This window comes from Lethenteron reissneri, chromosome 10, assembly GCF_015708825.2.
Source record: "Lethenteron reissneri isolate LAM-NWPU_2019-01 chromosome 10, ASM1570882v1, whole genome shotgun sequence".
NCBI lineage: Eukaryota > Metazoa > Chordata > Hyperoartia > Petromyzontiformes > Petromyzontidae > Lethenteron > Lethenteron reissneri.
This window is the reverse complement of record NC_083788.1, coordinates 6,904,316-6,931,829: the sequence shown is the minus strand read 5'-3', so window position 1 is coordinate 6,931,829 and position 27,514 is coordinate 6,904,316. Positions and strand designations below refer to the sequence as shown.

Genomic DNA, 27,514 nt, shown 5'->3' with positions numbered 1-27,514 from the left:
ACGCGTCCACAAAGTGACGGCCGTCTCCCTCGGTCTTAAGCTCTCGATCGTCCACCACGGAGATGGGCAGATGAAGTCGGTCCCTGTGCAAGGTGCTGGATGGAGAGTTGTCTTACGGCAGCCCGAGTGGCTTTCGGTCGGCTTGGGGGGGTGGGGGGGAGGCCTTTGTCCAGCTGTGGATAGTTGACGGCTGGTGATGAGAAAGACTCCAGACTGGCTTGATCATGGTATTGTCAGATGAAGGGAGAATGTCAACTTGCATAACGCGCCTCAGCAGAGAATTCGCCCTCGGAGGTGCAAGGAACCACAGACAAGTGGTAAAGGCAGCAGCAGCAGCAACAGCAGCCAGGCAGAGCTGGTGCCAAATTGCCCTCCCTCCCCCCAAGTTCTGCAGTCCTCTATTCAGGGTGCTTCAATTTTTTTTAACACTTACATGGGACTATCTTTTTTGTGGAAAAAGAACGGATAGTACACTGCGACATGATAACAAATATTAATAGCTTGAAAAGGTTAAAAGAGCCTCCACTTGTTCGCCGTCATTGTCAACGCGTGCCTGGAATCTTCTCCAGGTGGTCTCCAGAGCTCGGAGGCACAAACATTTCTTGTGGTTAGATTTCGATTTAAAGCTTTCGTGACTGCAGGGATTCATCTTCTTGGTTCTTTCGGTAAAGTCACGTAGAAGGGAAGTAATAAAGTAATAAAATAAAACATAATAAAATAATTCTCACGACGTTTCGGCCACAACGCAAGTAGCCGTCCTCAGGTGGAGAACAGGTCTGTCAAGTAGACTCTGTCTGACTCTGTCTACTTGACGGACCTGTTCTCCACCTGAGGACGGCTGCTTGCGTTGTGGCCGAAACGTCGTGAGAATTATTTATTATGTTTTATTTTTATTATTTATTACTTCCCTTCTACGTGACTTTACCGAAAGAACCAAGAAGATTTCTTGTGGTTTTGTTGCAAATTGTCAGAAGTGTCGACATTTTTTTGAAGCGCCCTGTACATGAAGGTGTTTTCTTGGCCAATTAATGAGTTTACACGTGGGAGGAAATGGGATCACCCTGAGAAAATCCGCACCATGCGAGGGCGAAAACGCGATCTCACGTCGATGTCCATAGCACCTCGACGGGAATCAATGTCCTCTGTTCCGGCGCTTTGCAGCTTAGGTCCTGGGCTACGAGGTAGATCACACGGCCCTGGGATGTTGTAGCTCGGAGGTAGCAACCCGACCCGTTTCTAGTCTCCGAGTGCCATTCAGTGATGTTGCTCCACGGACCCTGACTCCTGCCTCTCTTAGGAATGAGCCAAGAGTCATTGCATCTTCGTGTTGCCGCAGCGCTGCACGGAAACAGGGGTCCGGGAGCCCTTGCAGCCCAGTGTTCGCTGTCGAGCAGCAGGAGGAGGAGGGGAGGGGGCGAGAGAGAGAGAGAGAGAGCGAGGGCGCGGCTGTAGATCTGCAAAGAAAGAAGTTAAGGGTAGAGAGAGAGAGAGGATGAGAAATAGGCGTGACATGAAGAGAGGCGCGAAGGGGGAGATTGTGAAGGAGATCGGTGGGCAGCGGGCGGTGTGGGGGGGGGGGGTGTTGAACCGGGCCGTATCAAAGCGGGCGGCTCGTGTTTACCGAAGCTGGGCAAACATTTTGCGATGGGACGAGGCTGAGGAAGAGGAGGAGGAGGAGAGGAAACAGGCACCACCCTCCCCCCCACACACACACACCCGCCCCCCACTTTATTAATAAATGCGACGGAGTACAAGGAGGGCCGCGAGACGCGAAGGGGCAGCCGAGGCGAGGGAAGATCGGCTCGCAGAGTGACCGCATCTTCCCTAGGGCAGCGTCACCACCGGTATCACAATCACATCGCCTTCGCCACTCATCACTGCCTTCACTCATTTAGCGTCGTCGTCGTCGTCATCATCGATGTCGCCGTCACCATAACGCAGCATTCATCCCTTATCATCATTGCACATCGTTAACCATCGTCATCATCGCGTCTCCGATTTTTTTTACAGCATCATCATCATTACCCACCATCATTCATCATCAGCAACCCCCTACATTTTCAGCATCATCGTCACTGCCCTCGTTATTAACTGCCCATCACAATCGCTCCCATAACTCTCTCTCTCTCGATGATGATGATGATTTTGTAACTGGGGAGAAAGTCTTGGCAAAGCGTTGCTCGAGTAACTTTGTTCCCGTTATTTTTTGTTTTGTTCCGATGGTTGTGGCCACGTTCGACTGAGGTGGAGGACTTGAAAGGAACGGAGAAGAAGGGGAGAAAAAAAACAACCCGCGACAACATTGGAGCGCCTGTCGACCCGTGTGTAGCTTCGCTTAAAAATTAAAATCACGCAAACAGCGAGAGACTCACAACTTGGGCCCAGGTCAACAGCACACACACACACACGTACACACATACAAAGAGAAACGAATCTAAAAGTTAGTTCCGATCATTTGATTGATCAAGTACAGCATCGGCACAGACGAGCGGACGCATATGGACCTCGTGAGCTGCAGTTCAACTCCAGCAGTGGAGAAGTGACCTTCATCATCATCATCACAGCCACCAGCCACCACCATCATCATCAACACCAAGGGAGGCATCCTCCACCCACACACCCATCCCGGATCATGGCTCCGGCTGAAGTCCCCGGTGCTCCGTTGTTGGTGCTGCTGGTCGCCCTGTGTTGCCTGGGCCCTCTCGGAACGACAGCCAAGGGACACTTCGGCTCCCCGTACCGAATGAGCCTCTACTCCGCGCCGTCCCCTCCCGTGCGTTCCCCTCCCCGACACAGGTGAGTGAGCGACGCGGCGAGACATTGTTAGCTTTGCTCTGGTCTGGCCTCGCTGGTGGCGGGGGACCAGTGGTGAAACGAAAACTTTCGAGTTAAAGCTTTCGTGACTGCAGCCGTCTGCTTGCGTTGTGTCCGAAACGTCGTGAGAATTATTTTATTGTTTTATTTTTATTTTTTTATTTTTTTCCTTCTACGTGACTTCACCGAAAGAACCAAGAAGATAAAACTTTCGAGTTAAAGCTTTCGTGACTGCAGGGGATTCATATTCTTGGTTCTTTCGGTAAAGTCACGTAGAAGGGGAGAAAAAACACTTTTTTCAAAATTTTCTTGCTGTGGTTTTCACACCTGATGATGATTGCTTGTGTTGCAATCGAAACGTCGTGAGAATTTAATTGTTTTATTTGTAGTATTTAATTGTTTTTTTTTTCACTTCTACGTGACTTTACCGAAAGAACCAGGAATACGAAACTAAAACTCTAAAAACTAATTATATTTTATTTGACAAGGTCAATATCGATAGCTCGTTTTCAGAATCGACCTGGCCGCAAATTGTTGCTCAAAAAAAGCGGTTTATGTGGACCATTACTAGCAGCCAAATACTCGAAACGCGTGTTTCTAAACGGAGAGGGGAAACGATTGGAGGACACGGAGAGAAATCCACGCGACCACGGGGGAGAACTTTCAAACTCCAAATATTATACAGCAGGCGTCAGGGTAGGGTTCGAACCCACGTTCCTCCTTGCAATGCCAGGCGTGGTAATTAGCATCTCGCCACCGTGTCGAGCGGGCACCTTCATGCGTTTCGCGCATTTGGCTCGTGGTGGTGCAGCACGTGGGATGATGGAGTGGAGACGATTTCGTGGGCATCCCCCGAACTCTACCACCGAGACTGGCTGTGAGCGTTGCTTTATACTCAGTCGCAATGCAAAGCTGTTACACGCTATATGCGCCCGATGATTGCGCTCACCGGGTGATTACGCACCACTTTTAAAGCTAAAATTGGCGGTGCATATTTCATCCGGTGGGTGTCTGTGTGTGTGTGTGTGAGGAGCGGTAGTGTAGCGGTTAGCGCTCTGCGCTATGAACCCGGCGACACGGGTTCGTTTCCCGCTCATGGCCAACACCGGTGACGATTATGTGAACCGGTCCTGGGCCTCCCCTAGGTCGACTCAGCCTCAAATGAGTACCTGGTGCAGTGTGTAAAGCATCGCCACTAGGGAGACAAAGGCGGTTGGGCGTGGTGCTGGCCACCCACCCCCTCGTGTGCCGTGCCGGTCTTCATAGCTGCTCGCTAAGAGGATTTACCCCAACAGTCTGTTAAGACAACACGGGGGATCTGTTGTTTGTGCGTGTCTCCGTGCGTGTCTCTGCGTTGCGTGTCCCGTTTGTGTGTATACCGCGCGTGTCGCGCAAATGCTTCGAAATCATCGACGCAGCCCTCGCGTCGAGCAATCATCAGGCGCGCGTAGCGCGTAACAACTTAAGCTGGTCAACTCGGAAAGTCACAATGACCGTAGCGGATCACATGAGTCGGCGTGTTGGAGAGATCCTGCCGAAACCGGGTGCATCGATACATTCATTAATACTCATTATTAACATGATTTATATCAACTCTGCCTGCGTATGCGTCCCAGTGACACGGGGAGGGGTGGCGCAGTGGTTAGCGCACTCCAGCTACGAATTCGACGATTTTATCCGAACTGGGCGCTCCAGCCTTGAATGAGGTGCTGTCTGTAACAGTTCCCGGTGCGGTGTGTAGACATCAGAATTGGGGAAGACAAAGACGGGCAGGGGCGCGGTGTTGGCCACCCCCTGTACCCGTTCATGTCAGAATCAGAATGAGTATTTAGACTGGAGGAATCCGATGTGTCGTGTAGACCTTCAAAAGGCCCTCGCTAACAGCACTTGCTCCAAGTTTTACTCAAGACAATTCCGGTCTTTGTTCTGTCACTCGTGACCTCGAGATCGCTCTTAATTAGATAACAAAACATCAATTTTCGGGTCAGTGTGGAGAATATCATTCACACAATTTCAGACAATGGGTCTATAGATCTCTAGCGAATATCTGTCCCTGCGCATACGTCTTCTTCTTCTTAGAAGTATTTAAGCAAGCCTGGCTGAGATTACAGCACTGTATTCAAGCGAGCCAGACTGCTTAAATGTTGAAACGGGTCCAGAGTTTCTGCTCGAGTTGCTGAAATTATAGCCACTCTCAAAAGTGGCGTGTGGCTGGTGGAAATGCGTAAAATATAGGTTTTCTTTTTGTGTGTGTATTGAGGAGCAGGTATAGATATATAAAAGGGATACAGTACTGTACTATTGAATTACCTGCTCGGTTTATTTTGTTCGATTAGATTCGGCGCCCCTCCCCCCCTCCCCTACGTCGCGCGCCTCCTCAAGCATCGGGCGCGTGCGGTGTGTGTTGTTTCCCTCGTTTGTAACGGAGCGGGTAATACGGTATTGGCAAACGTGTAACTGTGGACCTGTGGTGGGGCCGCGGAGACTGGGAGGCGTGGGAAACCCCTCTGCTGTGTGATGGCCCCCAAAAAATACACACCCAAGAGTTTATGCGCCAACGTTGGCGCATGGTTGGAGACATTTTGAGCCCTACGGTTCCAGCTTCACTGCGGCCGTTGACCCTGCTGTGTAAGTCAAAGGCGTGTTATTGACGAATGTGTCGAGTGGATTTTTTTGTTCGCTATTTTCTGCCCTGTCTTGTGTTACTGTGTTCAGTTTATAACAAAATGAAGTAACCCTGGCTACCGCCATTGGAACCTCCTTTGCCAGTAGCAAAATATGATAATTTGGTTTTTTACCCTTTTATCTGGCAACAAAACTGACACCTTTTTTACAAGGAGTCATGTTTGCATTGACCACAATACCTGCGGTCGGAATGCAAACAAAAAACACAACTCTGATAATGTATGCACTGTCCTTGAAATTGATTGGTCCACACCCGAGACAGGTTTTCTTAGAGCCTAGTCTCACATGGTGTTGGACCAGATGACGCCTTTTGGTATTGTGGTCAATGCAAACATGACTCTTTGTAAAAAAGGTGTCAGTTTTGTTGCCAGATAAAAGGGTAAAAAAACAATTATTATAACCCTGGCTACTCACTGCATAACACTGTTCGGAGCAAGTGCCGTTAGCGAGCCACCTATTTCTGTGCTGCATATATAGAAGACTGGCGGTCACAAACTCCAATCAACTACGTAGCTCTTGTCGATACGATTTGCCTCGGCTGCGTGCCCCCTGGCCCGTCTTTGTCTTTATGCAAGATTGAGGATTGGTTCATGAGATAAATTAAATTGGCCACCGTCATGGCGCTCACATGGGCTCACTTCAACGTTACCTTCCGTACTTTTAATTTCAATGTCGGTGATGTTCATAATAACACTGTTTAGGTACAGTACTCGTTTGAGGCTGAGTAGACCTAAGAGAGACCCACACTGGAGTCTGAGTTTCAGTTTGGGTCAAGTTAGGTGAGGCCCTCACTGGTCCGATATTTCAGTCTGAATCAACCTAGGGGAGACCCACAACCACTCATACTTGGGGCGACTCAACAGCTCTACATTTCAGTCAGTCTAAGAGTTGCTTTTTACTGGTTCCACATTTCAGTCCGAGTCAACCTAGGTGGGGGGGGGGGTTGGCAACCCACACTGAGGTCTCATTTCAGGCTGAGCGGACCTGTGGGAGCAAAGACGTCATCTCTCCTCTCTCTACCCCCCTCCTCCTCCGTGTTGTGCGACTCCCCCCCCATCTCACCCCCTTCGTGTCGGGCGTTTCCCTCCGCAGGAACTGGTGCGCACACGTGGTGACCCGGACCATCTCGTGCGCCGTCATCAACGGCACCGACTCCTACGTGAAGGCCGAGCGTAGGCCCTGCTCCTGGCCCAAGGGCAAGTGCCAGCGGCCGCTCATGTGAGGATCGCACGGGCCCGGCCCCACGGGAACGGGCCACGGTTCGAATCTCCCGCTCGCGGCCGTCGGCTTTGCCACCGGTTTGAATTTCGGCGGGTTACTGTTGGTAAAGTGGGTAGGTGGTGCGATGGGTGATAAAGGTGGTCGCCCCTCAGCTACAAAAAGGAGGAAATGACCGGGGCGTTTCGTGGGAAGAGGAACGTCTCACAACACCAGTGGAGGGTTGAACTGCGTGTAATTGTTTTGTCTTGAGTGGTTCATTATTTTTGTTTTATTATTGGTGGCACATACCTCCAGATCAGCACTGTGGAGGCAAGGGTGGTGGGTCACGTAAATGTTGTGAAACTCCTTTCCCGTGGGCATCGAGGTGTCATACCCTGGCTCAACAGGAGAATACGGCACAGCAATTGTGGATTGCACCTTTCCATCTGTTTGGGATAGTGTTCTCCGGGTGCTCCACTTTCCACCCACGTGCAAAGACCCCTTAATAGTCTGGTAACACCTTTACATATTGAGGACCGCAGAGCTTGGAGAATTGTTTGCACCGGCTTATCGAGTGGCTGCTGCTGCTGCTGCCTTCCCATTTGTCATCTGGCTCCTCGTGCTTCTGATTCGGTCTCTCTCGACGAGAGCGAGTGAATACTGTGTGGTGGCGGCAGGAGCGCGTTACAAGTTTAAGTTATGATTATTATCAATTTTACTACGCAACTGACAGAAACGGATATCTTTAATGTTTTCGGAAGCCTTAGAGGTTTCCCAGGACAGCAGCTGTCTCAAAGAGAGGAAGATTCTGGAGAAAATCAGGACAGGTGGCAACCCTAGTCGGCGACCTCGGTAAAATATTTCCACTCCCAGAACACCACGTCCAGTATGCCTCTCGCTTTGTCTGGGGCTACGAGTCAATCGCCGCCTGCTCCACTCTCCCTGTGACCCGGAAATAAATAAATAAACATCCGGTGAGAAATGAATACCCTGGTGGGAAGTCAACCACTTGTGCGTGGTGACCAGACCCAGGGCTCAAACCCTGGTGCTTGGAGGTTGCTGGCTCAAGTGTCTCTGACACTGGCATCAAAACCGCACGCGACAGCCAGCTTAAGTAATTGAACCCTGACCCTCATGGGAGCTGGTTCAGTTTCCAGATATGAGCCGGAGCCCTCTAGAGCGCATCAGTATCTCAGAGCTTTTACCCAGACACTTCGAGGTTGCTGGGCCTACTGATTCTGAAATTGGCATCTGCTCTAGGAATAGAAGCCGGACATCAGAGGTGTTGGCCGAGTTTAGCGACAGCCATATCAGCCTGCCATGTGTAACGACACGCGTGTAACGAAGCACGCGTATCGGCTCTTGTTTAACGACGCGCGTATTGTTACACGCGTGTAACAACACGTGTGTAACAACACGTGTGTAATGACGCGTTGGCTGTCGGCACTCACGATCCTGTAAGTATCGATGGCTGTATTGGTGGTTCGCGCACGTGGCACGTCGCGCTCGTGTGTCACTTCAGGCCTGTGGAGTTAACGAAACTGCAAAGAGAGGAAAAAACATGAGAAACGATCCAGCGATTAATAAACAAAATTATAAATTATTGAATCGCATCGCAATTCCATTGGATCGCAAGGAGGGAACAATTATTAAAATGCCCAGTCGCAGTGCCCGAGGAGACACATTTCCAGGAATTGACCCTAGACACCCAAAAGGTTCTGAGTGAATCACCAAATGTTTTAATGTTAGCCCCCGAGGAGATGTAGTTACAAGAATTGAACGCAGGCACTCGGACAGGCTGGCTCGGTATTCTGTCGCGAGATAAAGATTCCTAGGAGAGACAAGCAGCCCCAGGGCTTAGATGTCTAATGTCAGCCTCCGTGGTGTCGTCCAGTTCCAGGTGTTGAACCCAGGTACTCAGAGGTTCTGGGAGAATTATTAAATGCCCACTACAGTATTAGCCCCGATTTAAAGCTTTCGTGACTGCAGGGATTCATCTTCCTGGTTCTTTCGGTAAAGTCACGTAGAATGGAAATAATAAAATAATAAAAATAAAACATGATAAAATAATTCTCACTATTATTTTCACTATTATTTTATTATGTTTTATTTTTATTAGTTTATTATTTCCATTCTACGTGACTTTACCGAAAGAACCAAGAAGAAAAAAGGAGTATTAGCCCCCTCGGGGACTGATCTATGAATTGACCCCAGAACCTCAGAGGTGCTGGCTCTGTATCCTAACATGGGTGACAACCTCCTTCCTGGCAAGACACCGGGGCCCCAGGGCTCCAACCCAGACACTCACAGTTTGTTGCCTCCGCTGTCCTCATGCGAGCGACAACCTCACAGTAGCCACTGGTTCAGCGGATAAACCCCACCCCCCGCCCCACCGCCCCCGCCGCTTGCCCGTGTCGCCGCAGGTACCGCACGTACCTACGCCCGCACTACAAGCTGGGCTACAAGACGGTGAGCGAGATCGAGTGGCGCTGCTGCCCGGGATTCGGCGGGGACAGCTGCCTCGACCGCGTCGGGGGAGGGGCCCCCCCCCCATCGGGTTCAGGTGAGCAGCCCTGAGCCAGACTCCAACACAAAGCGTGGCCCCCCTCACTCCGACCAGTAACCCAACCGTTTCCCTAAAGCTGCCCCTTGACGCTAACCCTAATACTTGCCTTTGAACCTAACCGTGGCCCTATTCTAAACCAGAATGTATCCTTTAATCTGACCAGTAATACAGCCCCTATCGTAACCCCTATCTTGGATTATAACCCTGATCTGAACCCCAAATCTGACCTCAATAGTGACAATGGCCCAAACCCTGACTCTAACCCAGAACATCACCCTGACCCTGACCTATAACCTGACTCTTATCGCCAACGATGAACCAACGTACAAATCTTAATTTAGGAGCTTTCGTGACTGCAGGAATTATTCTTTGGTTCTTTTCGGTTAAGTCACGTCTAAAAATAAAATAATAAATTAAAATAACATATGACGTTTCGATTGCAACACAAGCAATCATCATCAGGCATAAAAGAAATAGCAACAAAAATCTAACTAGAAAACTATAGACAGACATACAAGCAGACAGACATCACAACGGCACACAGAGAGAGGACACAATTCTCTGTGTGCCGTTGTGATGTCTGTCTGCTTGTATGTCTGTCTATAGTTTTCTAGTTAGATTTTTGTTGCTATTTCTTTTATGCCTGATGATGATTGCTTGTGTTGCAATCGAAACGTCATATGTTATTTTAATGTATTATTTTATTTTTAGACGTGACTTAACCGAAAAGAACCAAAGAACAACGTACAAATATTCTCACCATTCACAGTACACAACACTGACAGAATAACACAACAGCACGCACACAATGACGTAGATTACAGTGTTGACACGAACCCGAATCTCAACCCCCCAATTGTAATTCTAACCCTAACCATGTGCACGTGTGTATCTGCCTGCATGCGCGGCACGTGCGCGTATACGCATGTGCCAAACGTGTGTCTTCATTCCGATGCGTGCGAATTCATGAGCTCCATGTGAGCCCATCTGCCTCCCTCCCTCCATCGTTCCTCCTCCCTCTCCCTCTCTCTTTTCCCCCTCCTCCCCCGCTCTCCCTCCCAGTGCCTGGAGCCGGCTTCGTCAAAGGCGTCCCCACCGGTGGGGGGCCTTTCAAAGTGGGGGGCCCAGCCTCGAAGGTGCCGGGGGCCATGGTGCCAGGGCCCCCCCCGGGCGGGGCTCAGGGTGACCCAACCAAACCGGGCTTCAAGCCCAAGTATCCCCCGAAAAGTACGCACTCGTCCCACGCCCGTGCGTCGCGCGCACGGCGCATTTTCCCCACACGTGTTCCCGCACGCATCCAATATCCCCGTGCGCCGGGTTGTCATCGGCCGCTGCGGGACCGTGCTTACACTGCGGTCAGCAGAGTGCAGTGCAGAAGAATCAATTGCTGCGGTGTTCTCTCGCGCTCCCGCGTCTATGCTGGAAGCCGTCGCCAACCGGCAATTGACCGGCATGGGTGAAGTGTGGTGAAAGTATCTGTCAAAACCTGCATGGTGGTGGGAAGGACTTCATGGGTGCTCGCGAACAGCACTTGATCTTAAAGCCTGTTAAGGCTATACGGGTAGTCTTTGTCTTTATACAAACACGAGTTGGTCGAGTGGCACAGGGGTCAGAAGTGCTGAGCTGACACCGCGGTGACAAGATGTTAGCTCCCTCGCCTCGTATACAGGAGGTTGCGGGTTCCATCCTGACCCTGAAGATGCCTGTCTTTTTCTGGAATGTGCGTGTTCTCTCTCCCCACGGTCGAGTGGATTTTTCCACGGGTCCTCCGGTTTCCCCCAACCCCCCCCCCCCCCCCCCCACATGTAAGACTCAACATGCATTGAGAGTATTTGTCTGCGATAAATTTCCACACGATAAGCCACTTTGTTGAGCTATCATTTGTGGCCAGGTCGCTTCTGATAAGGAGCTACATAGCTCAGTGGGGCCTTACCTGGTAAAATAAAAAAAGTTTTTTTCAAAAATCTGCTGTTCGTATTGTGACAAAACGAGACGGTAAAAATCACATAATTCTTGAATAGAGTTTCAAGTTGGTTTTTGTTTCAACTGGGTGAAAACTACGGAGGCAAGGAGAGTCTCATTTTCAAGAAGGCCCTGGGTTGTCGACGATTCATTGGTTGTTGTCGCTGTCGCTGTAGCTGGTACCCGGTGTACATCAGTGTAATGCACGGCGCAAGGGCCAACGTGTGTGTCCAGATCCCCACTTTCTTAAAATACGTGGCGTTTATTCGAATAATAGTTGCTTGGAAAGCCAATAGCATGAATCGAAATGTACGCGCCCTTCAAAAGATGTAATCGCAGAAATTTTCAACAAAAATCATATCTCTATTTGCATTTCAGCAAATGAATACATTTGGGACACAGTGAAATTGTGTTTTAAGTAGAAATTAGCTTCATGTGCAATCGCCAGCAGTGGCCGTTACAGAGAAATAAATCCGTTTGGGAAAACGGAAACATTTCCTCATCAGGGGTTGCATATGTAAGTGAGTCCAACTGAGTCACAGACATTGTCTTGGGATGCAACACTATTTATTACATCAACTCCACACACAACATAACGTCACCTACACTCGGGTGTTGAACGCCCATCTAACCACACTTCGGCAGAACTAGACACGAGCTGGGTCCCGGACCGCGTGGCTGGAGGCTTCTTCAAGATTTTGCCGAGGTCTGAGTGGTGGTGAGAAGTTATCTCGGTCTGAACTTGTCGCCTGTTTATTGAGGGTTTTCTCTGGGTCCTCCAGTTTTACCCTCCACATTTAGAATTAACATGCCAAATACTTTGTCTTGAGTGGTTCATATTGCATGATGAAGATACCCACTGGACACAGTGGCGAGATGCTAACTACCTCACCTGGTATCCAGGAGGTCATGGGTTTGATCCCGACTCTGATGCCTGTATATTTGGAGTTTGCATGTTCTCCCCGTGGTCACGTGGATTTTTCTCTGTGTCCTCCAGTTTTTCCCCTCTACATTTAGAAACATGCGTTGAGAGTACTTGACGGCTATACATTTCCGCACGACAAGCCTCTTCGTTGAGCTATCGTTTGTGGCCAGGTCGCCTCTGAACAAGAGCTATGTAATAATTGTTTTTTTACCCTTCTATCTGGCAACAAAACTGACACCTTTTTTACAAGGAGTCATGTTTACATAGACCACAATACCTGCAGTCATAATGCAAACAAAAAACAAAACTCTGATAATGTGCACTGTCCTTGAAGTTGATTGGTCCACACCTGAGACAGCTTTCCTTAGAGCCTAGTCTCACATGGCATTTTGGCGTCATCTGGTCCAACCCATGTGAGACTAGGCTCTAAGGAAAGCTGTCTCGGGTGTGGACCAATCAACTTCAAGGACAGTGCACATTATCAGAGTTATGTTTTTTGTTTGCATTATGACTGCAGGTATTGTGGTCTATGTAAACATGACTCCTTGTAAAAAAAAGGTGTCAGTTTTATTGCCAGATAGAAGGGTCAAAAACAATTATCATATTTTTACTGGCAAATGAGGTTCCAATGGTGTAAAGAGCTATGTAGCTCAGCGGACCTTACTCGGAAAATAATAAAAGTTTAGGTCCGTTTAGTCCGGCGGCACCGGCGGTTACGGCCACGGCGAACATCTCAATGTTGACCTTGGCCCTCGTCCCAACAGGCGGCAGGCCCCTCATGGACATCTACGGTGAGCGCATCGATCGGCTGGAGGAGGCAGTGCGGCGCGTGACGCTGGTGCTCGAGCAGACGCAGGGCTCGCTGGTGGGCATGACGGACGGCCTGCGTGCCTCCCTGCACGCGGACGCGCGCCACATGATCCAAGCGCTCATGGGTGGCGTGGTGCACGAGCATGGCGCCGGCCCTCCCCATGGCGAGGCGCCCGACTCCGTCGTGGGCTTCGAGGCCGTGCCTCCCGACCACCGTCACGAGATCGTGCCCGGCGGAGACAAGACTCCTGGGATGTATGCCGAGGTACAGAGACGTAATGGAGGGAGGCGGTGGGGGGGGTGGTAATGTATGTATGTTGCACTTCTTTTCCACCGTCTGTCTCCAAACGTGATTTTTGGAGGTGCAGGCGTCTAAACAAATGAGTTCTCAATCTAGATGATGATTTAAAACTGCACGGCTCCAGTGGCTTCCTAATATCGGAAGGACGAGCGTTCCAGACAGCCGCGGAAGCGCATCTGAAAGCGCGCGATGCAGTGACCGTCTTTGTTCGATTTGTTAGCCAAAAGCCGCTGCTGGGATGACCGGAGTTTGCGCCTCCGATTAGCACGGTTGGCTACGTACGGTGCGAAAGAAGTTCAACGTACATCCAGTATAAGAATAAGCTACAATAGTGCAGTGCAGTGCTCGTAAGAGGGGCCACAGAGATCTGGGCCTATTAGTGTGTGTGTGCGTATTTTTGTTTTCTGTTATATGCCAATTCATTATTCAGGAATGCGGCGGTGGCTATGCGCGTTGCCGAGATCAGAAAGGTATTGTGGTTCATTCGTGGCAAGCACTTTGCGTGCGATGAGTGCGACCTTCTAAAAATGCATCGTTCGGCAACCGGAAGCCAATGCAGCTTGGCAAGCACTGGACACCGGGTGAGAGGGGGGGTAGGGGCCCGGTGCTGGCCACCCAACCGCTACTCGTGTGCCGTGTCGCCGGAACTTAATGGGTGCCAGATTTGAGCTTTCGTGACTGCAAGGATTCATATTCTTAGGTTTTTTCGGTGAAGTCACGTAGGTGAAAAATAAAAATTAATAAAAGTTAAATAAATATAAAATAAAAATCACGACGTTTCGGAGGCAACAATGTGACTTTACCGAAAAAAATCTAAGAATATTCATGGGTGCCAGATTTGAAGCTTTCGTGACTGCAAGGATTCATATTCTTAGGTTTTTTCGGTGAAGTCACGTAGGTGAAAAATTAAAATTAATAAAAGTCAAATAAATATTAAATAAAAATCACGACATTTCGGAGGCAACACCGTGCCTTTACCGAAAAAAAACCTAAGAATATTCACGGGTGCCACTCGCTCACAGGGCTAGCCGCGTCTTGCGCCTGCGCGTTTTTCCCCCAGCCGTACCCGGACGTCATGGCGAAGGTGGTGGCGCTGCGGGAGGAGCTGCGGGAGCGCGACCGCGCGCTGGCCGAGTTGCAGGCCACCGTGGCCGGGCAGGCGCAGCAGATCCAGCGCCTGGCCGACAGGATCCCCCATCACCCGCCTGCCCCTCCGCCGCAGCAGCAGTTCCCCCACCCCGACCTTGCCGTGCTTGACTCCCTGCTGGGCGACCGTATCCTGCAGCTCAAGGGTGAGGGCCCTCGGCCGCTCGTTCGAGGGTTCGAGGCGCCGCGTTTCCCCCGGGAGGCTCTAACCCTCTGTCCGCCTCGCGTGCTCTTTCTGTTTTGCGTCGCGACGCTCGCTTTGTGTGCAGCATCGTTGAGGTGCGGTCGGTATCGAGGCGCTTTGTACATTGCGCCGGGCCGCACCGAAGGAAGCACCTTCCCTCCTCCTTCCTGCCTTTGAGAGCCGTGGTCGTCGCGAGTCAGGAAAACCGGCATTTTAAATCTCAGAGCCGGAATAACATTTATTTGATAAAATAGCAGTCCACACGTCCTTTGTCAAGTCAATTTTCTTTTTGTTTACGTACGTGGCGCCTGTCTGGCACAAATATGCCACTCAAGTCTCACATTCATGCTCTCTCCAACCAGCCAGCGAGCCTTTTAACTTTATATAGTGTCATAAAACATTTGTATTGATTCAAGAAAAAAACGCCACTTTTTTCAAAAAATTTCTTACTGTGGTTTTCACACCTAATGATGATTGCTTGTGCTGCAATCGAAACGTCGTGAGCATTTAATAGTTTTATTTTTATTATTTTTTTATTTTTATTATTTCCCTTCTACGTGACTTTACCGAAAGAAGCAAGAATATGAATCCCTGCAGTCACGAAAGCTTTAAATCGAAATCATTCACGAGCGAATGTATCTTCTTCTCTCTGTCCACTCGTCCGACAGGCGAAATCTTCAACGGCGTGGACGAGCGCATGAACGGTCACGGCGGCGGCGGCGGCCACGGCGGTGGCCACGGCCTGTGCTCGTGCGACTCGCAGCTGGCGCTGCTGGAGCAGCGGGCGCAGCGGGCGCAGCTGGCGCTGCAGGAGCACGTGAACGCGACGCTCTCCGCCTTCCACGGCGAGCTGCAGGGCGTTCGCACCGACGCGGACGGCGCCGCCGCCTGCTGCGCCGGCGCCGCCGCCACGCTCGACGGACGGCTCGCCGACCTCGAGAGAGGGGTGCGGAGAAAACAACACGACCACCACCGGGGGAGGGCGGGAAGGCGTTTTTCTCGGCATCGAGATATCGAGAGATAAGGCGGCCGCGCAGGTCGGCACGGCGTGTTTCGCCCGCTACTTTTAGGGTTAGATTTGAAGCGTTCGTGACTGCAAGGATTCGTACTCTTAGGTTTTTTTGGTAAAGTCACGTAGGTAAAAAATAAAATAAAAAATTAATAAAAGTAATAATATAATAAAAGTAATAATATAAATTATTACTTTTAAAAAATTTTAAATTTTATTTTTTCCTACGTGACTTTACCGAAAAAACCTAAGAGTACTTTTAGGGTCTTCCTTTTAGTTTGGAGCCTCGGGCATTTACGACTCGGGGAACTTGCAGTGACCGACACTTCTTAACGACGCTGCTTTTGAAGTGGTGTTTAATTCAATACTCTTGGTTTTTTGGTCGTAGCATCAGTCTCATGATCGTGTCTTTGCACACACGGGCACTCGGTGTGTGCTTGAAGCGCCTCGCTTCCCCGCTGCGCACAGGGTGGCCTGGAGAAGGCAGAAGCACAGCAAGTAGGTTTGTGCACCCACCTCTGCGGACCTTCGAGTGTTGTCTGCCGACCGTGCTCCCTTCTGAGACCACGACGGTGGACGTACATTTCTCTAACCCCTCCCTCTCTCCCCGCCCCCGCCCCCCCTTTCTCTATTTAAGGCCTCGACACAGAGGCATAGTTTCTCTTTGTGCCTATGTTTGTTCTCTCTCTATGTATCTCTGCGATATCTGCCTGCTTATATGTCTGTCTATGTTTCTGGTTCTGTGTTTAATCTCTCTCTCAAATTTAGCATTCTCAGGAAGAACGTAATCAACCAGATAGGGTGTTGACTGTTATGTATACTTAGACATTACATGTCTAAGTATACTAGATTTGTGTTTCTAATTCATTTATACCTGATGATGATTGCTTGTGTTGCAATCGAAACGTCGTATGCTAGTATTTAATTTATTATTTTATCTTTATACGTGACTTTACCGAAAGAACCAAAGAATAATTCCTGCAGTCACGAAAGCTCCAAATTAAGTTTGGACGTACATGTGTCGGCGACGGCGTTTCTAACCGCGATCCCCCTGCCCGCAGGTGCTGGGCGGCCCCGGCGTCATCGCGGGCGCCGTCATCACGGGGGAGGTGGTGGCGCTGGACGCCCGTCTCGACGGGCTGGAGGCGCGGATCAACGCGTCCGACACGTGCCTGCCAGAGCGCTGCTCCCACCTGCGGGACTTCCTCTCCGGCCTCGTGGCGGGCGAGGCGGCCGACCTCAAGTCCCAGCTCGAGCGGACGACGCTCAGCCTGGAAGTTCGCATCGCCGACGCCGCGCGGCAACAGCAGCCTCCTGGCGGCGGCGGCGGCAGCGGTACTGGCGTCGGCGTCGTCGTGACGACCGAGGGGGCGGCCGCTAATGGAACGGACGCCGCCGTGCCCCAGGATGGCGGCTGCTGCACGGACGACAACCGCGTGGAGCACGTCCTGGCACGGCTGTCGGCGGTGGAGGTCGGCGTGGCGTCGCTCAATGCCAGCGTGCGGCGCTGGGAGCAACGCGGCGGGGGCGCCGGGGAGGACGCCGTCGAATACGGGGATTTTGGCGCCGTGCAGGGAGAGATCACGCTGCTCAAGCTCAACTTCAGCACCATCAACCGCACGCTGCGAGGCCTGCGCGACTCGGTGAGCCCGCCGCGGGAGCGAGGGAGCCGCTCGTGACGGTGGCGCCGCAGTTCAGGTTTCCACGGTCGCGCGGTTGCACGTTCCCCCCCTCCCCCCCTCCCTCGGTGTGTGGTCGGGTTTTGCTCCATGTGCTCGGAGCTTTGTGTTTTCGCCAGTTCGATCCCTGGCCTTGGCTAGAATCAGCGGCAAGTATTTATTGAACTGGTACTGGGGCCTTGCCTAGGTCCACTCAGCCTCAACTGACAACCAACTATGGCACGTCCCAAAACATCAGCTCGGGGGCAGCCGGGGCCTGGTTTCCTGGCCACATCCCCCCCTCTGCACGGCCTCCTGGCATTCCCCCAGTGCTCGCTAACGGCACTCGCCCCAACAGCGGGAGGGGGGCAACGTTAGTCTCTGGCTCTGTCTCGCAGGTGAGCGAGTACCGCGTGGAGAGCGCACGGCGCGTCAACGAGTCGGTGACGCAGGCGGAGCAGCGCCTCGATGGGGAGGTGCAGCAGGTGCGGCGGCTGCTGGGGGAGCAGGCGAGCCGGCTGGCGCGCGAGGACTGGCGCGTGCGGCGCCTGCAGGGCCAGCTTGGCCTGGTGGCGCAGCGCGTCGCCTCTGACGGGGCGACGCGCTGCAGGGAGGTACGCTGCAGCACCCCCCCCCCCACGTGCACCCCCCCCCGCCCCCCCCAGGACCCCCCCTCCCCTCACTGCCCTTATGTCGTGGGTCACATCGCACGAGCGCGCGGACCGTCCTAGGAAGGGGGCGATGCGTCATTCACGTGACACTTGGCTGAACCTCGTCAGACATTCATCGCTCATCCGATGCTCACGGCTCCACAATTCATGCAGCGAATGCAGGCAATACATTCTGTCATATACGCACACTTATACCGGGCAATCGTGTTCATACTCCGCACGACACTCGTTTGCAGGGCTCCCAGAAGAGCAGCCAGGGTTTGGCGGACGGCGGCTGCTTCAAGTCCGAGGGGGCGGCACCGGGAAAAAAGGAGACGCCGGCCGCGGCGGCTCTCAAGGAAGGCCCAGCCGTCCGGGACAGGGCCGCGATGATGCGGGCGGCGTCCGTGGAAGGGGCGGCGATGGGAGAGAGGGCGGCGATGGGAGAGAGGGCGGCGCTGGGCGAGGTGGCGGCGGCGGCGATGGGGGTGACGTCCGTGGAGGGCATGGTGGCGGGCGAGAGGGCGGTGACTTCGCGGCAGCAAGGGGCGACGCTCCGAGACGACAGGGCCATCAGAGCCAGGGCCGCAATGATGCGGGCGGCCTCTGTGGAGGGGGCGGCGATGGGAGAGAGGGCGGCGCCGGCGGAAAGGGCGGCGCCGGTGGAGCGGGCGGCGCCGGCGGTGGCGGCGCCGATAGCGACGGCCTCCGTGGACGGGGCCCCCTCGGTGGCTCGGGCGGCCTTCGTGGAGGGGGCGGCGCTCCCCGAGGAGCGGGCGGCGGGGCCGGCCGTCACGTCGGGCCCCAAGGTGCAGGCGGCCGCCCTGCTGGAGATGCGGCGCGAGGTGGCGGCCGTGCGGGAGGCCCTGGGCCGCCAGGGCGAGCGGCTGTGGGCCGGCGTCGAGGCCGTCAACGCCACGCTGAGGGCGCAGGCGGCTGACGTGGCCGCGCTGGAGGCCGCGGTGGATCACCGCGGGCCCACGACCTCGCCGCCCCTGCCCATGCCTGTCGCCGGTGAGTCGCTCGCCCGTGCGCCCAGCCGCTCAGGTGTTCAGTGGAATTTGGTGCGCAGAGATTAACATCTCTCTGTAATATATACGGCGTTGTTGTGTTTCCCGTGTTTATTCCAATTGGTGTCATGTCACGAGGTGACGTGATGAAGTATGCATGGCAGATATAATGGTGATGATGGAGCTGATGGTGGTGGTGATATTGGCGGTGATGGTGGTGACGGTGATGATGTTGGTGATGATGGTAGCTGTGATGGTGTGGTGATGGTAGTGACGGTGATGATGTTAGTGATGATGTTGGTGATGATAGTAGCTGTGATGGTGTGGTGATGGTGCAGGGTTCCCGGTGCACGAGTTCCACCGAGCTGCGTTCTCGGCGGCGTTGACTCGGTCATCGCCCCGGGGTCGCGTCGTCGCGTTCGACAAAACTTATGTGAATGACGGACAGCACTACGACCCAGACACAGGTGCGCGTGATACACTATACACTACATGACCACACTACGACCCAGACACAGGTGTGTGTGTGATACACTATACACTACACCACCACACTACGACCCAGACACAGGTGTGTGTGATACACTATACACTACACCACCACACTACGACCCAGACACAGATGCGTGCCATACACTATACACGACAACACCACATTACGACCCAGACACAGGTGTGTGTGATACACTATACACTACACCACCACATTACGACTCAGACACAGGTGCATGGGATACACTATACACTACACCACCACGCTACGACCCAGACACAGGTGCGTGCGATACACTATACACTACACGACCACACTACGACCCAGACACAGGTGAGCGCGATACACTATACACTACATGACCACACTACGACCTAGACACAGGTGCGTGCGATACACTATACACTACACGACCACACTACGACCCAGACACAGGTGAGCGCGATACACTATACACTACATGACCACACTACGACCCAGACACAGGTGAGTGCGATACACTATACACTACACGACCACACTACGACCCAGACACAGGTGCGTGCGATACACTATACACTACACCACCACGCTACGACCCAGACACAGATGCGTGCCATACACTATACACTACACCACCACGCTACGACCCAGACACAGGTGAGCGCGATACACTATACACTACACCACCACGCTACGACCACGGCACGTGTGACGCTGTGTTTGTCTGCAGGGATTTTCCGCGTTCCGTACGACGGACGCTACTTCTTCAGCGGCACCCTTGTGTCGGCGGACGGGCAGGGCGTCGTGGCGTGGCTGTCAGCAGCCGGTCGCACCGTGGCTCAGGTAACGACGATGAGAGGAGGTGGCCTTTCCTGCCCCGCAGGCATATTATTTTTGAAATGTGCATCCCGGCAATCGCTCGCTCTCGCCACTGCCAAAAATGTGACTCTATAGCGACGCTTTTTGGCCTCAAGACTCAGGCTTTATTGTCTCAGCCGGTGAGGCCCCTGTTGAGCCAAGTGGCTCTGTTACAAGGATGACCGCTGCCCAAGGTGGTCGGCAGAAGCGGCAGCAGCAACAGGACATCGCAGTTACATCGAGTCAAGTACATTTATTTTTGGTTAGCATGTCGCGCCTTTCTGGCACAAATCTGCCACGCGAAGGGCATAGAGTTGAATAAAGATTCATAGAGTAAAGTACAGGTGCGTGTAGTTACATAGAGACTCGTATACCGCAGTCCAAGACAGTGGGCAGTGGTGGCAGTTACAGGATATCATTGCAGGTAGAGAATGTGTAGATCAACCAAAGCAAAAATCATTTACACGGAACCCAAGCCAGACCTCGCCGCAAACAGGATTAAACAACAAATAGTGCTTGCGTATGTGATGAGACGACTTCAGAGACACGATTGTAGAGGATTTCTTATTTATTTCTTAATACTTTAACGACAGGGTCACAGAGTAACATTAGCGCTGACTGACTTATAGCTGAGCCAACCGTACAGCGACAGCGGCGACGTACAACTATATAGCTGGCTGGCTATATAGTGACGACGGCGATGACGACTGTATAGCTGGCTGGCTATGCAGCGACGACGACGACTAAGAGATGACAGCGATGACAGCGACGACAGCCAGGACCCGAACCCCCACGACAGCCCCAAACCCCTTTTTGCCTCTCCCTCATATTCACTCAGTGTGGCCAAGCCCCGCCCTTGGCCACGCTCTTGGCCATGCCCTTGGCCACGCCCCTCTTCTCGAACTCTCCTATGGGTTCCAGGAGCTTCCAGTTCAATCTGCTCTTTGACCCTTGGCCCAGTTACGCCCCCCCTTGTGGTCGCTCACGTGTGTATCGTCCTATGCTGCACCCACATCCGTAGTTAACACCCATGGCCACTAGATGGCATACTGTCATTACACATACAAATCAACAACAGTGTTAAAAACCACGATGGCCAGACGGCTCGGAAGGTGTTGCGAGATACCAACGCTTTACCCCACCACACGTGACCCGCCGATTGACCAACTGCGGCCTACAGATTTAACCTGCTGGGTGATGGGCAGCCCTTTGTCTGTTAAACACGTAGTTTTTTAGTCGCGCATTATTCCGTAAGGGGCCGTCCATAAATGACGTCACGCACCTAGGGGGGGGGGTCAGACATTTGTGACGATGTGTGACGAAGGGAGGGGGGGGGGGTGTTTGAGAAATGTGACATCACATAAAAATTCGCAACTTTAAATAAATATAGACAACACATTCTACGTAATTAAATAGACTTTGCAATAAATGTTTTCTCCTACAACATCAGAGTGCAGCGCCACATTAAATACGCACTACAATGACAATAGTTTAAAGCGATTTGAAGCATGTTTTATTTTTTTTGGGGGTGGGGGGCAGAGCTTTGTGATGTCATAATTGAGGGGGGGGGTCTGACTTTTTGTGACGCCATGTGACTAGGGGGGGGGGGGGGGGGCAAAAATCGTCCAAAATCTCGTGACGTCATTTATGGACGGCTCCCAAGGGTTCTGTGTAATATTGATATATTTGCCTTAATGTTGTTGCTGCTGCTGTGCTTACTCACCGCGGATCTCCTGTGTAAGATAGCTGGGCAACTGGCTAAATGGGATCATAAACCCGAGAAAACGACTGGACATCTGTGAAAAAGATATGTATTGCTCATCGGATTCCTCCAGTATAAACAAATATTATAATTCTGATTTTGTGTACCAAATCATATCAATTTAAAGTTTGTCAATCCACTGCTGGATGAAGGTTCCGGTACACCGTGTGGGTCTTCGTGGTTTTTGACGATACTTAAAAATGGGATTATGTAAAACTATAGCAGGAGAGTGTATGTAGCAAATTGATGGTTTAGGCCATGGCCCTCCTTCAGGGTAGATGCTCAATTGGAGTTTGAAACCTCGTGCTTGAACACTGCGGTGCCCTAAGAAAGCTGCAGCAATTTAAGAAAGTTGACAGGTGAACAGTTTTGATTTGACACGTGAAAAGTCTTGAGTCTACGTAAAACGAGACCGCGAATCCGAGTGCACAACGCCCATATAAACGGTGTTAATCGCGAAGCGGTCCATTTGGCTTGCGTCCCTGTGACCACTCACCCCGTGCCCACAGGTGGACACGGCGAAAATATCCAGCCATTCGGAGCCCGGCTTCATCAACGGCAGCCGTTCGCATCACGCCAAAGACACAAAGGAAGACGGCGTGGAGGAGAGAGAGGAGGACGAGGACGATGAGGAGGAAGTGGACGAGGCGGAAGGAGGAGTCGGTGGGGAAGAAGAGGGAAACCGCCTCATCGGTGGAAACGTCCGCCGGCAGTCCGACCGCAACGCGGCGGAGCGACGCGCGACGCACGACAGTGGCGGCGGCGGCTCGGGCCCCGGCGTGTTCGGCGTCATCCTGAGCCTGAGCGTGGGCGACCTCGTGTTCGTCGAGGTGGCGAGCGGCGAGGTGGCCTCCTCCGATCGGCCCTTCACCACTTTCAGCGGGGTGCTGCTCTACGAGACGCCGGCGGCGGCGGCGGCGGGCAGGTAACTCGGCGGGCTCCACTCGCCCAAAGTTGGTTGGCTGCTGCTCCGACGTCGCCGCGGCCGCCCTCTGGAGGGCGCCCTCGACGCTGCCGACGGCGGTTTGGGACAGCGCCGCCTGGGAGAGAGAGAGCGACGCTCGGACCAATTAGGCAGCGATGGTGCGAGCAACCGTGCTGGAGCGCCCCATCTGCTCGCACGGGGAGTGGGTAACTAATTCCTTGCGGAGGGCCGAATCCATCATTATCATCAGCAGCAGCAGCCATTGTCTATCCGCTGCTGGATGAAGTCCTCCCCATGCCGTCAACCATCCCTCACAGACCAGCGCTGCCACCGTCCATCTCAGTCCTGCACGTTCCATTACCAACCTCGTCCATCGGCCAGAAGGCCGAATAGAACTTGCAAATACCTTTGGTGGCCAATGGTACATTAACACACACACATCTCAGTCGCTCCTGCCTGTGACTGAGCGTGCGAAATTTGAAAACACAGACTTGTTGCCAGCTCGAAAATATTGCCTCCTCCGGCACCCAATTAAAGTACAAACAAACTACAACTCCGTCGTGTGCCTCCACATATATACAGTACCTTCAAATGACTATTTAAACCGTCGGCCTATTGGCTAGGCTATCGTGGGGACACACAATGGGGTTCTGCTTGTGTAGTACTCTTGTATCCATGATGCACCTGGGTCACAGCCGGTTCTAAGTGGAAGCCTGGTATTGGCCGTGGGCCGCATGGAGCGAGGTTGTGGGCTCATTCTGACCCATGGGGCATCGGCGTCCCCAGCGCTGAGCTCGCCACTGGCTTCCATGACCGATCACGTGGTCAAGGAGCAACTCGCGAATGGCCGTAGTCGTCGTCGTCACCATCATTTGACCGGGAGATTCAATTCAGGCCCCTTGAGACGCGTGATGCATTGCCTCTTTTTGGAAAGCGCGAGCTCTCACGTCAATTCGTTTAGGACACTGCAGCACATTTAAGAAGAGTTGAAATGTAACTAATCTGGACTATTTTTATTATACATGTTATTTGCAATTTTAATATAGTTCAATTGAGTGATTTTGCAAGACGCTCATGCCAAGGTTCCCCAAACTCCAATCCTCGTGAACCACCCCCCCCCCACACCAAGTTTTTTTCCCCACGTCTACAAATGTATTTCTACCACTCAAATACAAATCAACTTGTTCCATGCTACACCGCGCCCGATGATTGTTAAACACGTACTACGTGGCCTGATCAGCAATTGACTGGGTCGATTAAGCCGATTCCAATGAAGATTGAGCTCACAGCAGTGCATGTGTACACGTGTTCCACACTGCCGCAGACAGCCGGTAATTGCTCGACTGCCGCAGCACGTGGGCGTGTTTAACAAACATCGGGCGCGTGCAGCGTGCAACGAGTTTATTTGAATGGGAGGAGTCAAATTGGTGAAGGCGGAAAGACGGAGTGTGGTGGGTACAGCTTTCCGTGACGACCAGCCATTGGGCGCGGCGTGTGTGGTGTGCGCAGTGGCTTAATTGGCATGTGAATCGAAAAGATTTTGTAAACGCCTAAACGCGGACCGTGACGGGCCTCGTGCCTTCGTGGCTCCAGGTTGACAAGACCACAGAGTCCAGCTCTGGTTTGCCAGGCTCCGATGATGACATTGAAGCATCATGCAGGCGAAAGTTAATTGATAATTAATGGGAACACAAAGGCAACGTGTGGTGATAGTGATGCACCAGCGCTGGGCTTCCACCAGACTAGTTTTTTTTGGGAAGCTGTGTACTGAAATGAAAAAAGCCAATGTCAGCACACTACAGTGTCGGAGCTTGTGGGACTTCTGTGTGAGTTACTGGACATCTACGATATTCTATGGGTCTCTGTGTGCCTCTGCCAGCACATTTAATGTGTGCCACGTTTCCATGATTTTATCAACCTGAGTTGGCTGCCATTTTGAGCCGGAGCCTGAATTCCCCGTGCTGATTTTACTTTACGGCACAAAGGACCTGTATTAGATGGTTATCTAGTCACTACTCGGAGTAACGGTTAACGTTAACATTTCGCCATGGTGGCGAGATGTTAACTACCTCGCCTGGTATACAGGAGGTCGTGTGTTTGATCCCTACCCTGACGGCTGTATATTTGGAGTTTGCATGTTCTCTCTCCCCGTGGTTGCGCGGATTTTTCTCCGGGTCCTCCGGTTTTCCCCTCCACATTTAGAAACATTCATTACGAGTATTTGGCTGCTATAAATTTCTGCGTGATAAGCAACTTCGTTGAGCTCTCATTTGTGGCTGGGTCACTTCTGAAAAAAAAGAGCTATGTAGCTCTGTGGGCCTTGCCTGGTAACATACACAAAATAATCATCGTGGTCAGAAATATTTTCAGTTTTTCTTCCACGTGTTCGAAAATGCCTTCGGTAGGTAACGTAAGCCAACGTGGGACTCCGCAAACTGTTTTGCTTCGTGGGGAAAATCGGATTTGGTTTGGCGAACCACATTTTCGGACGAATAACTTATTTCTTTTACGGTCTCAATTGTTGCGGCAGAGCCTGAACGGGTTTCCCCGTGAATGCCAAAGCACGCGTTGCACTGCAGCCAAGTGCCAATCATCCTCTCTCCGCCCATCGCTCACCAAGCTGTACATTCCTCGCCTGCTCTATCGCTCCATCACACGTGCGTGCGTGCTACGTGCTGCGTGTTGGGTACTGTACGAAATGGCTGTACATTTGCTCTGCCGGTCGTGTAACGTTGCCTTCGTCGGTGAAGTGTACACTTTTTTTTGCGCGGTCGTTTACTCGGAATGTTTGCGAATTTTAAAACGAGGCGGCAACATCAGTGGGGAATTCTGGGATTGTTAAGTGGGACACCACCAGAGTGGCGACTTCTGGGATTTTTTTTTAAAGGATGGTGGCACCTTCTTGGAATTTTCGCAAATGTTTGAAACGGAGGATGCCCCTGGTGATATTACTGTATTCTAAAGGTGGGCTGGTGGCTTTTATATTTATCTATGTATTTCTAGTGTGGTTCTAATGAAAGTTTTATTTTTAAAAGAAATATGATGTAATAGTACGTAGTATTTTATTAAGTTTATATGTGGCGATTTGCAAGTTACCTCTTAAATTATGGTAGCTTTGATTTCAAAGAAAACGACCGCTAATTAAACCTGCAGTTTGGAAAATGACTGATATATGTTCTATCTCCGTGAGCAGTGGTGGTGGGGAGGATGGGGGGGGGATTGTGGGGGGGGGATTGTGAGGGGGGGGCTTAAGGGGGGGAGGGTGAGGGGGGTGAGGGGGGGTGAGGGGGGGTGGTGAGGGGGGGAAGATGGGAGTCGGCCCTATAACGTGAACAACACCCCCGTATCCTATTTGTGCATTCACCCTCATTCGTCCGGGTTTTTTTTTATTCTTGAGAGTTTTTACCGTAAGAATGTACGAAATATTTTTTTGGTGCTGTAGTGTTTCTAATATGCAAATACCTAACAGAAAATAAACGATAATTACGATGTAATATCATCCTCCCATGAGATTTTCATGAAAGCACTATGATCAAATGGCCCCACTCGGCAGACATCTCTGGTTGGGTTAACCGAGTGGAAGTCCTTACTGAGTACCCATTTGAGGCCGAGTCAACCTAGGGGGAGACTCACACTTGGTGCAGAATTTTCTCGAACTCATATTCTCCAAGTCATCTTGATCCGGCCTGTGATCCACCACAAGGTATCCAGACGATAACAGCACAGCGAGCGGGTTCTCGCACCCACCCGTGCAGACCTTTCGATTGTTATCCTTTCGAAAAAAATGGGATTTTTTTCCGCGAAAACCTCCGTGCTGATGCCGCTGCTGACGCATCTCCTTGTACTCGTTGGGGTTTTGCCTTGGCCAGCTGCTCTCTGTCTATCCGACACTTCATCAAGCACCGCGGCAACTACGCGAACTGTGTCGGTAGAGCGGGGGTCAACCTGAGTATAATCTGGGCACAAACTAAACAACTGAACTATATTTATTTTTACCCCCCCCCCCCCCCCCCCCCCACTGAGCTATATAGCTCTTTTTCAGAAGCGACATGGCCACAAATAATGTCTCAACGGAGTGGCTTACGTGGAAATGTATAGCAGCTATCTACTCAAAACTAATGTTTCTAAATGTAGAGGGCAAAACCGGATGACACGGAGAAAAATCCACGCGACCACAGGGAGAACACGCAAACTCCAAATATACCGGCGTCAGGGTCGGGATCGAAGCCACGCATTGACCAACGTGGTGAAGTAAAGTCACGCTTCCCCAATGAATTGGGGAGGCCTTCATCCAGCAGTGGAAAAAAAATTACCGGTGCTGCTGCTGCTGCACTTTTTGTCCAAGGACGGTGGACGCAGAATTGCATTGCGTGATGCAAGACAAATAAATATTGCCGAGTGTGTAACGTTAGGGGGTGACCTTGCAGACCGCAGGCATGTCGAGGTATATACATATCCTGCCATACACACTCCAGCCAGATGTGATTTGACAAATGAGCTGCGCTCGTAAACACAGATGCACTGCCACATACAAAAGCACCGTGGTAGCAGCATCAGTGAGGAATTCTGGGATA

At 51.9% G+C, this 27,514-nt stretch overlaps 1 protein-coding gene across 1 annotated transcript; it reads left to right on the top strand.

Annotated features, from left to right (window-relative positions):
• Positions 1-2,098: 2,098 nt before the first annotated feature.
• Positions 2,099-26,132, top strand: LOC133340885 (EMILIN-3-like). The gene is made up of 13 exons (XM_061549353.1): positions 2,099-2,796; positions 6,592-6,717; positions 9,123-9,262; positions 10,328-10,492; positions 12,917-13,227; positions 14,324-14,555; positions 15,262-15,539; positions 16,664-17,245; positions 17,659-17,874; positions 18,168-18,924; positions 19,259-19,387; positions 20,126-20,238; positions 22,525-26,132. Exons 1-13 carry the CDS (start codon positions 2,633-2,635, stop codon positions 22,942-22,944), a joined length of 3,633 nt encoding a protein of 1,210 aa, XP_061405337.1. The 5' UTR covers positions 2,099-2,632; the 3' UTR covers positions 22,945-26,132.
• The last annotated feature ends 1,382 nt before the right edge of the window (positions 26,133-27,514 follow it).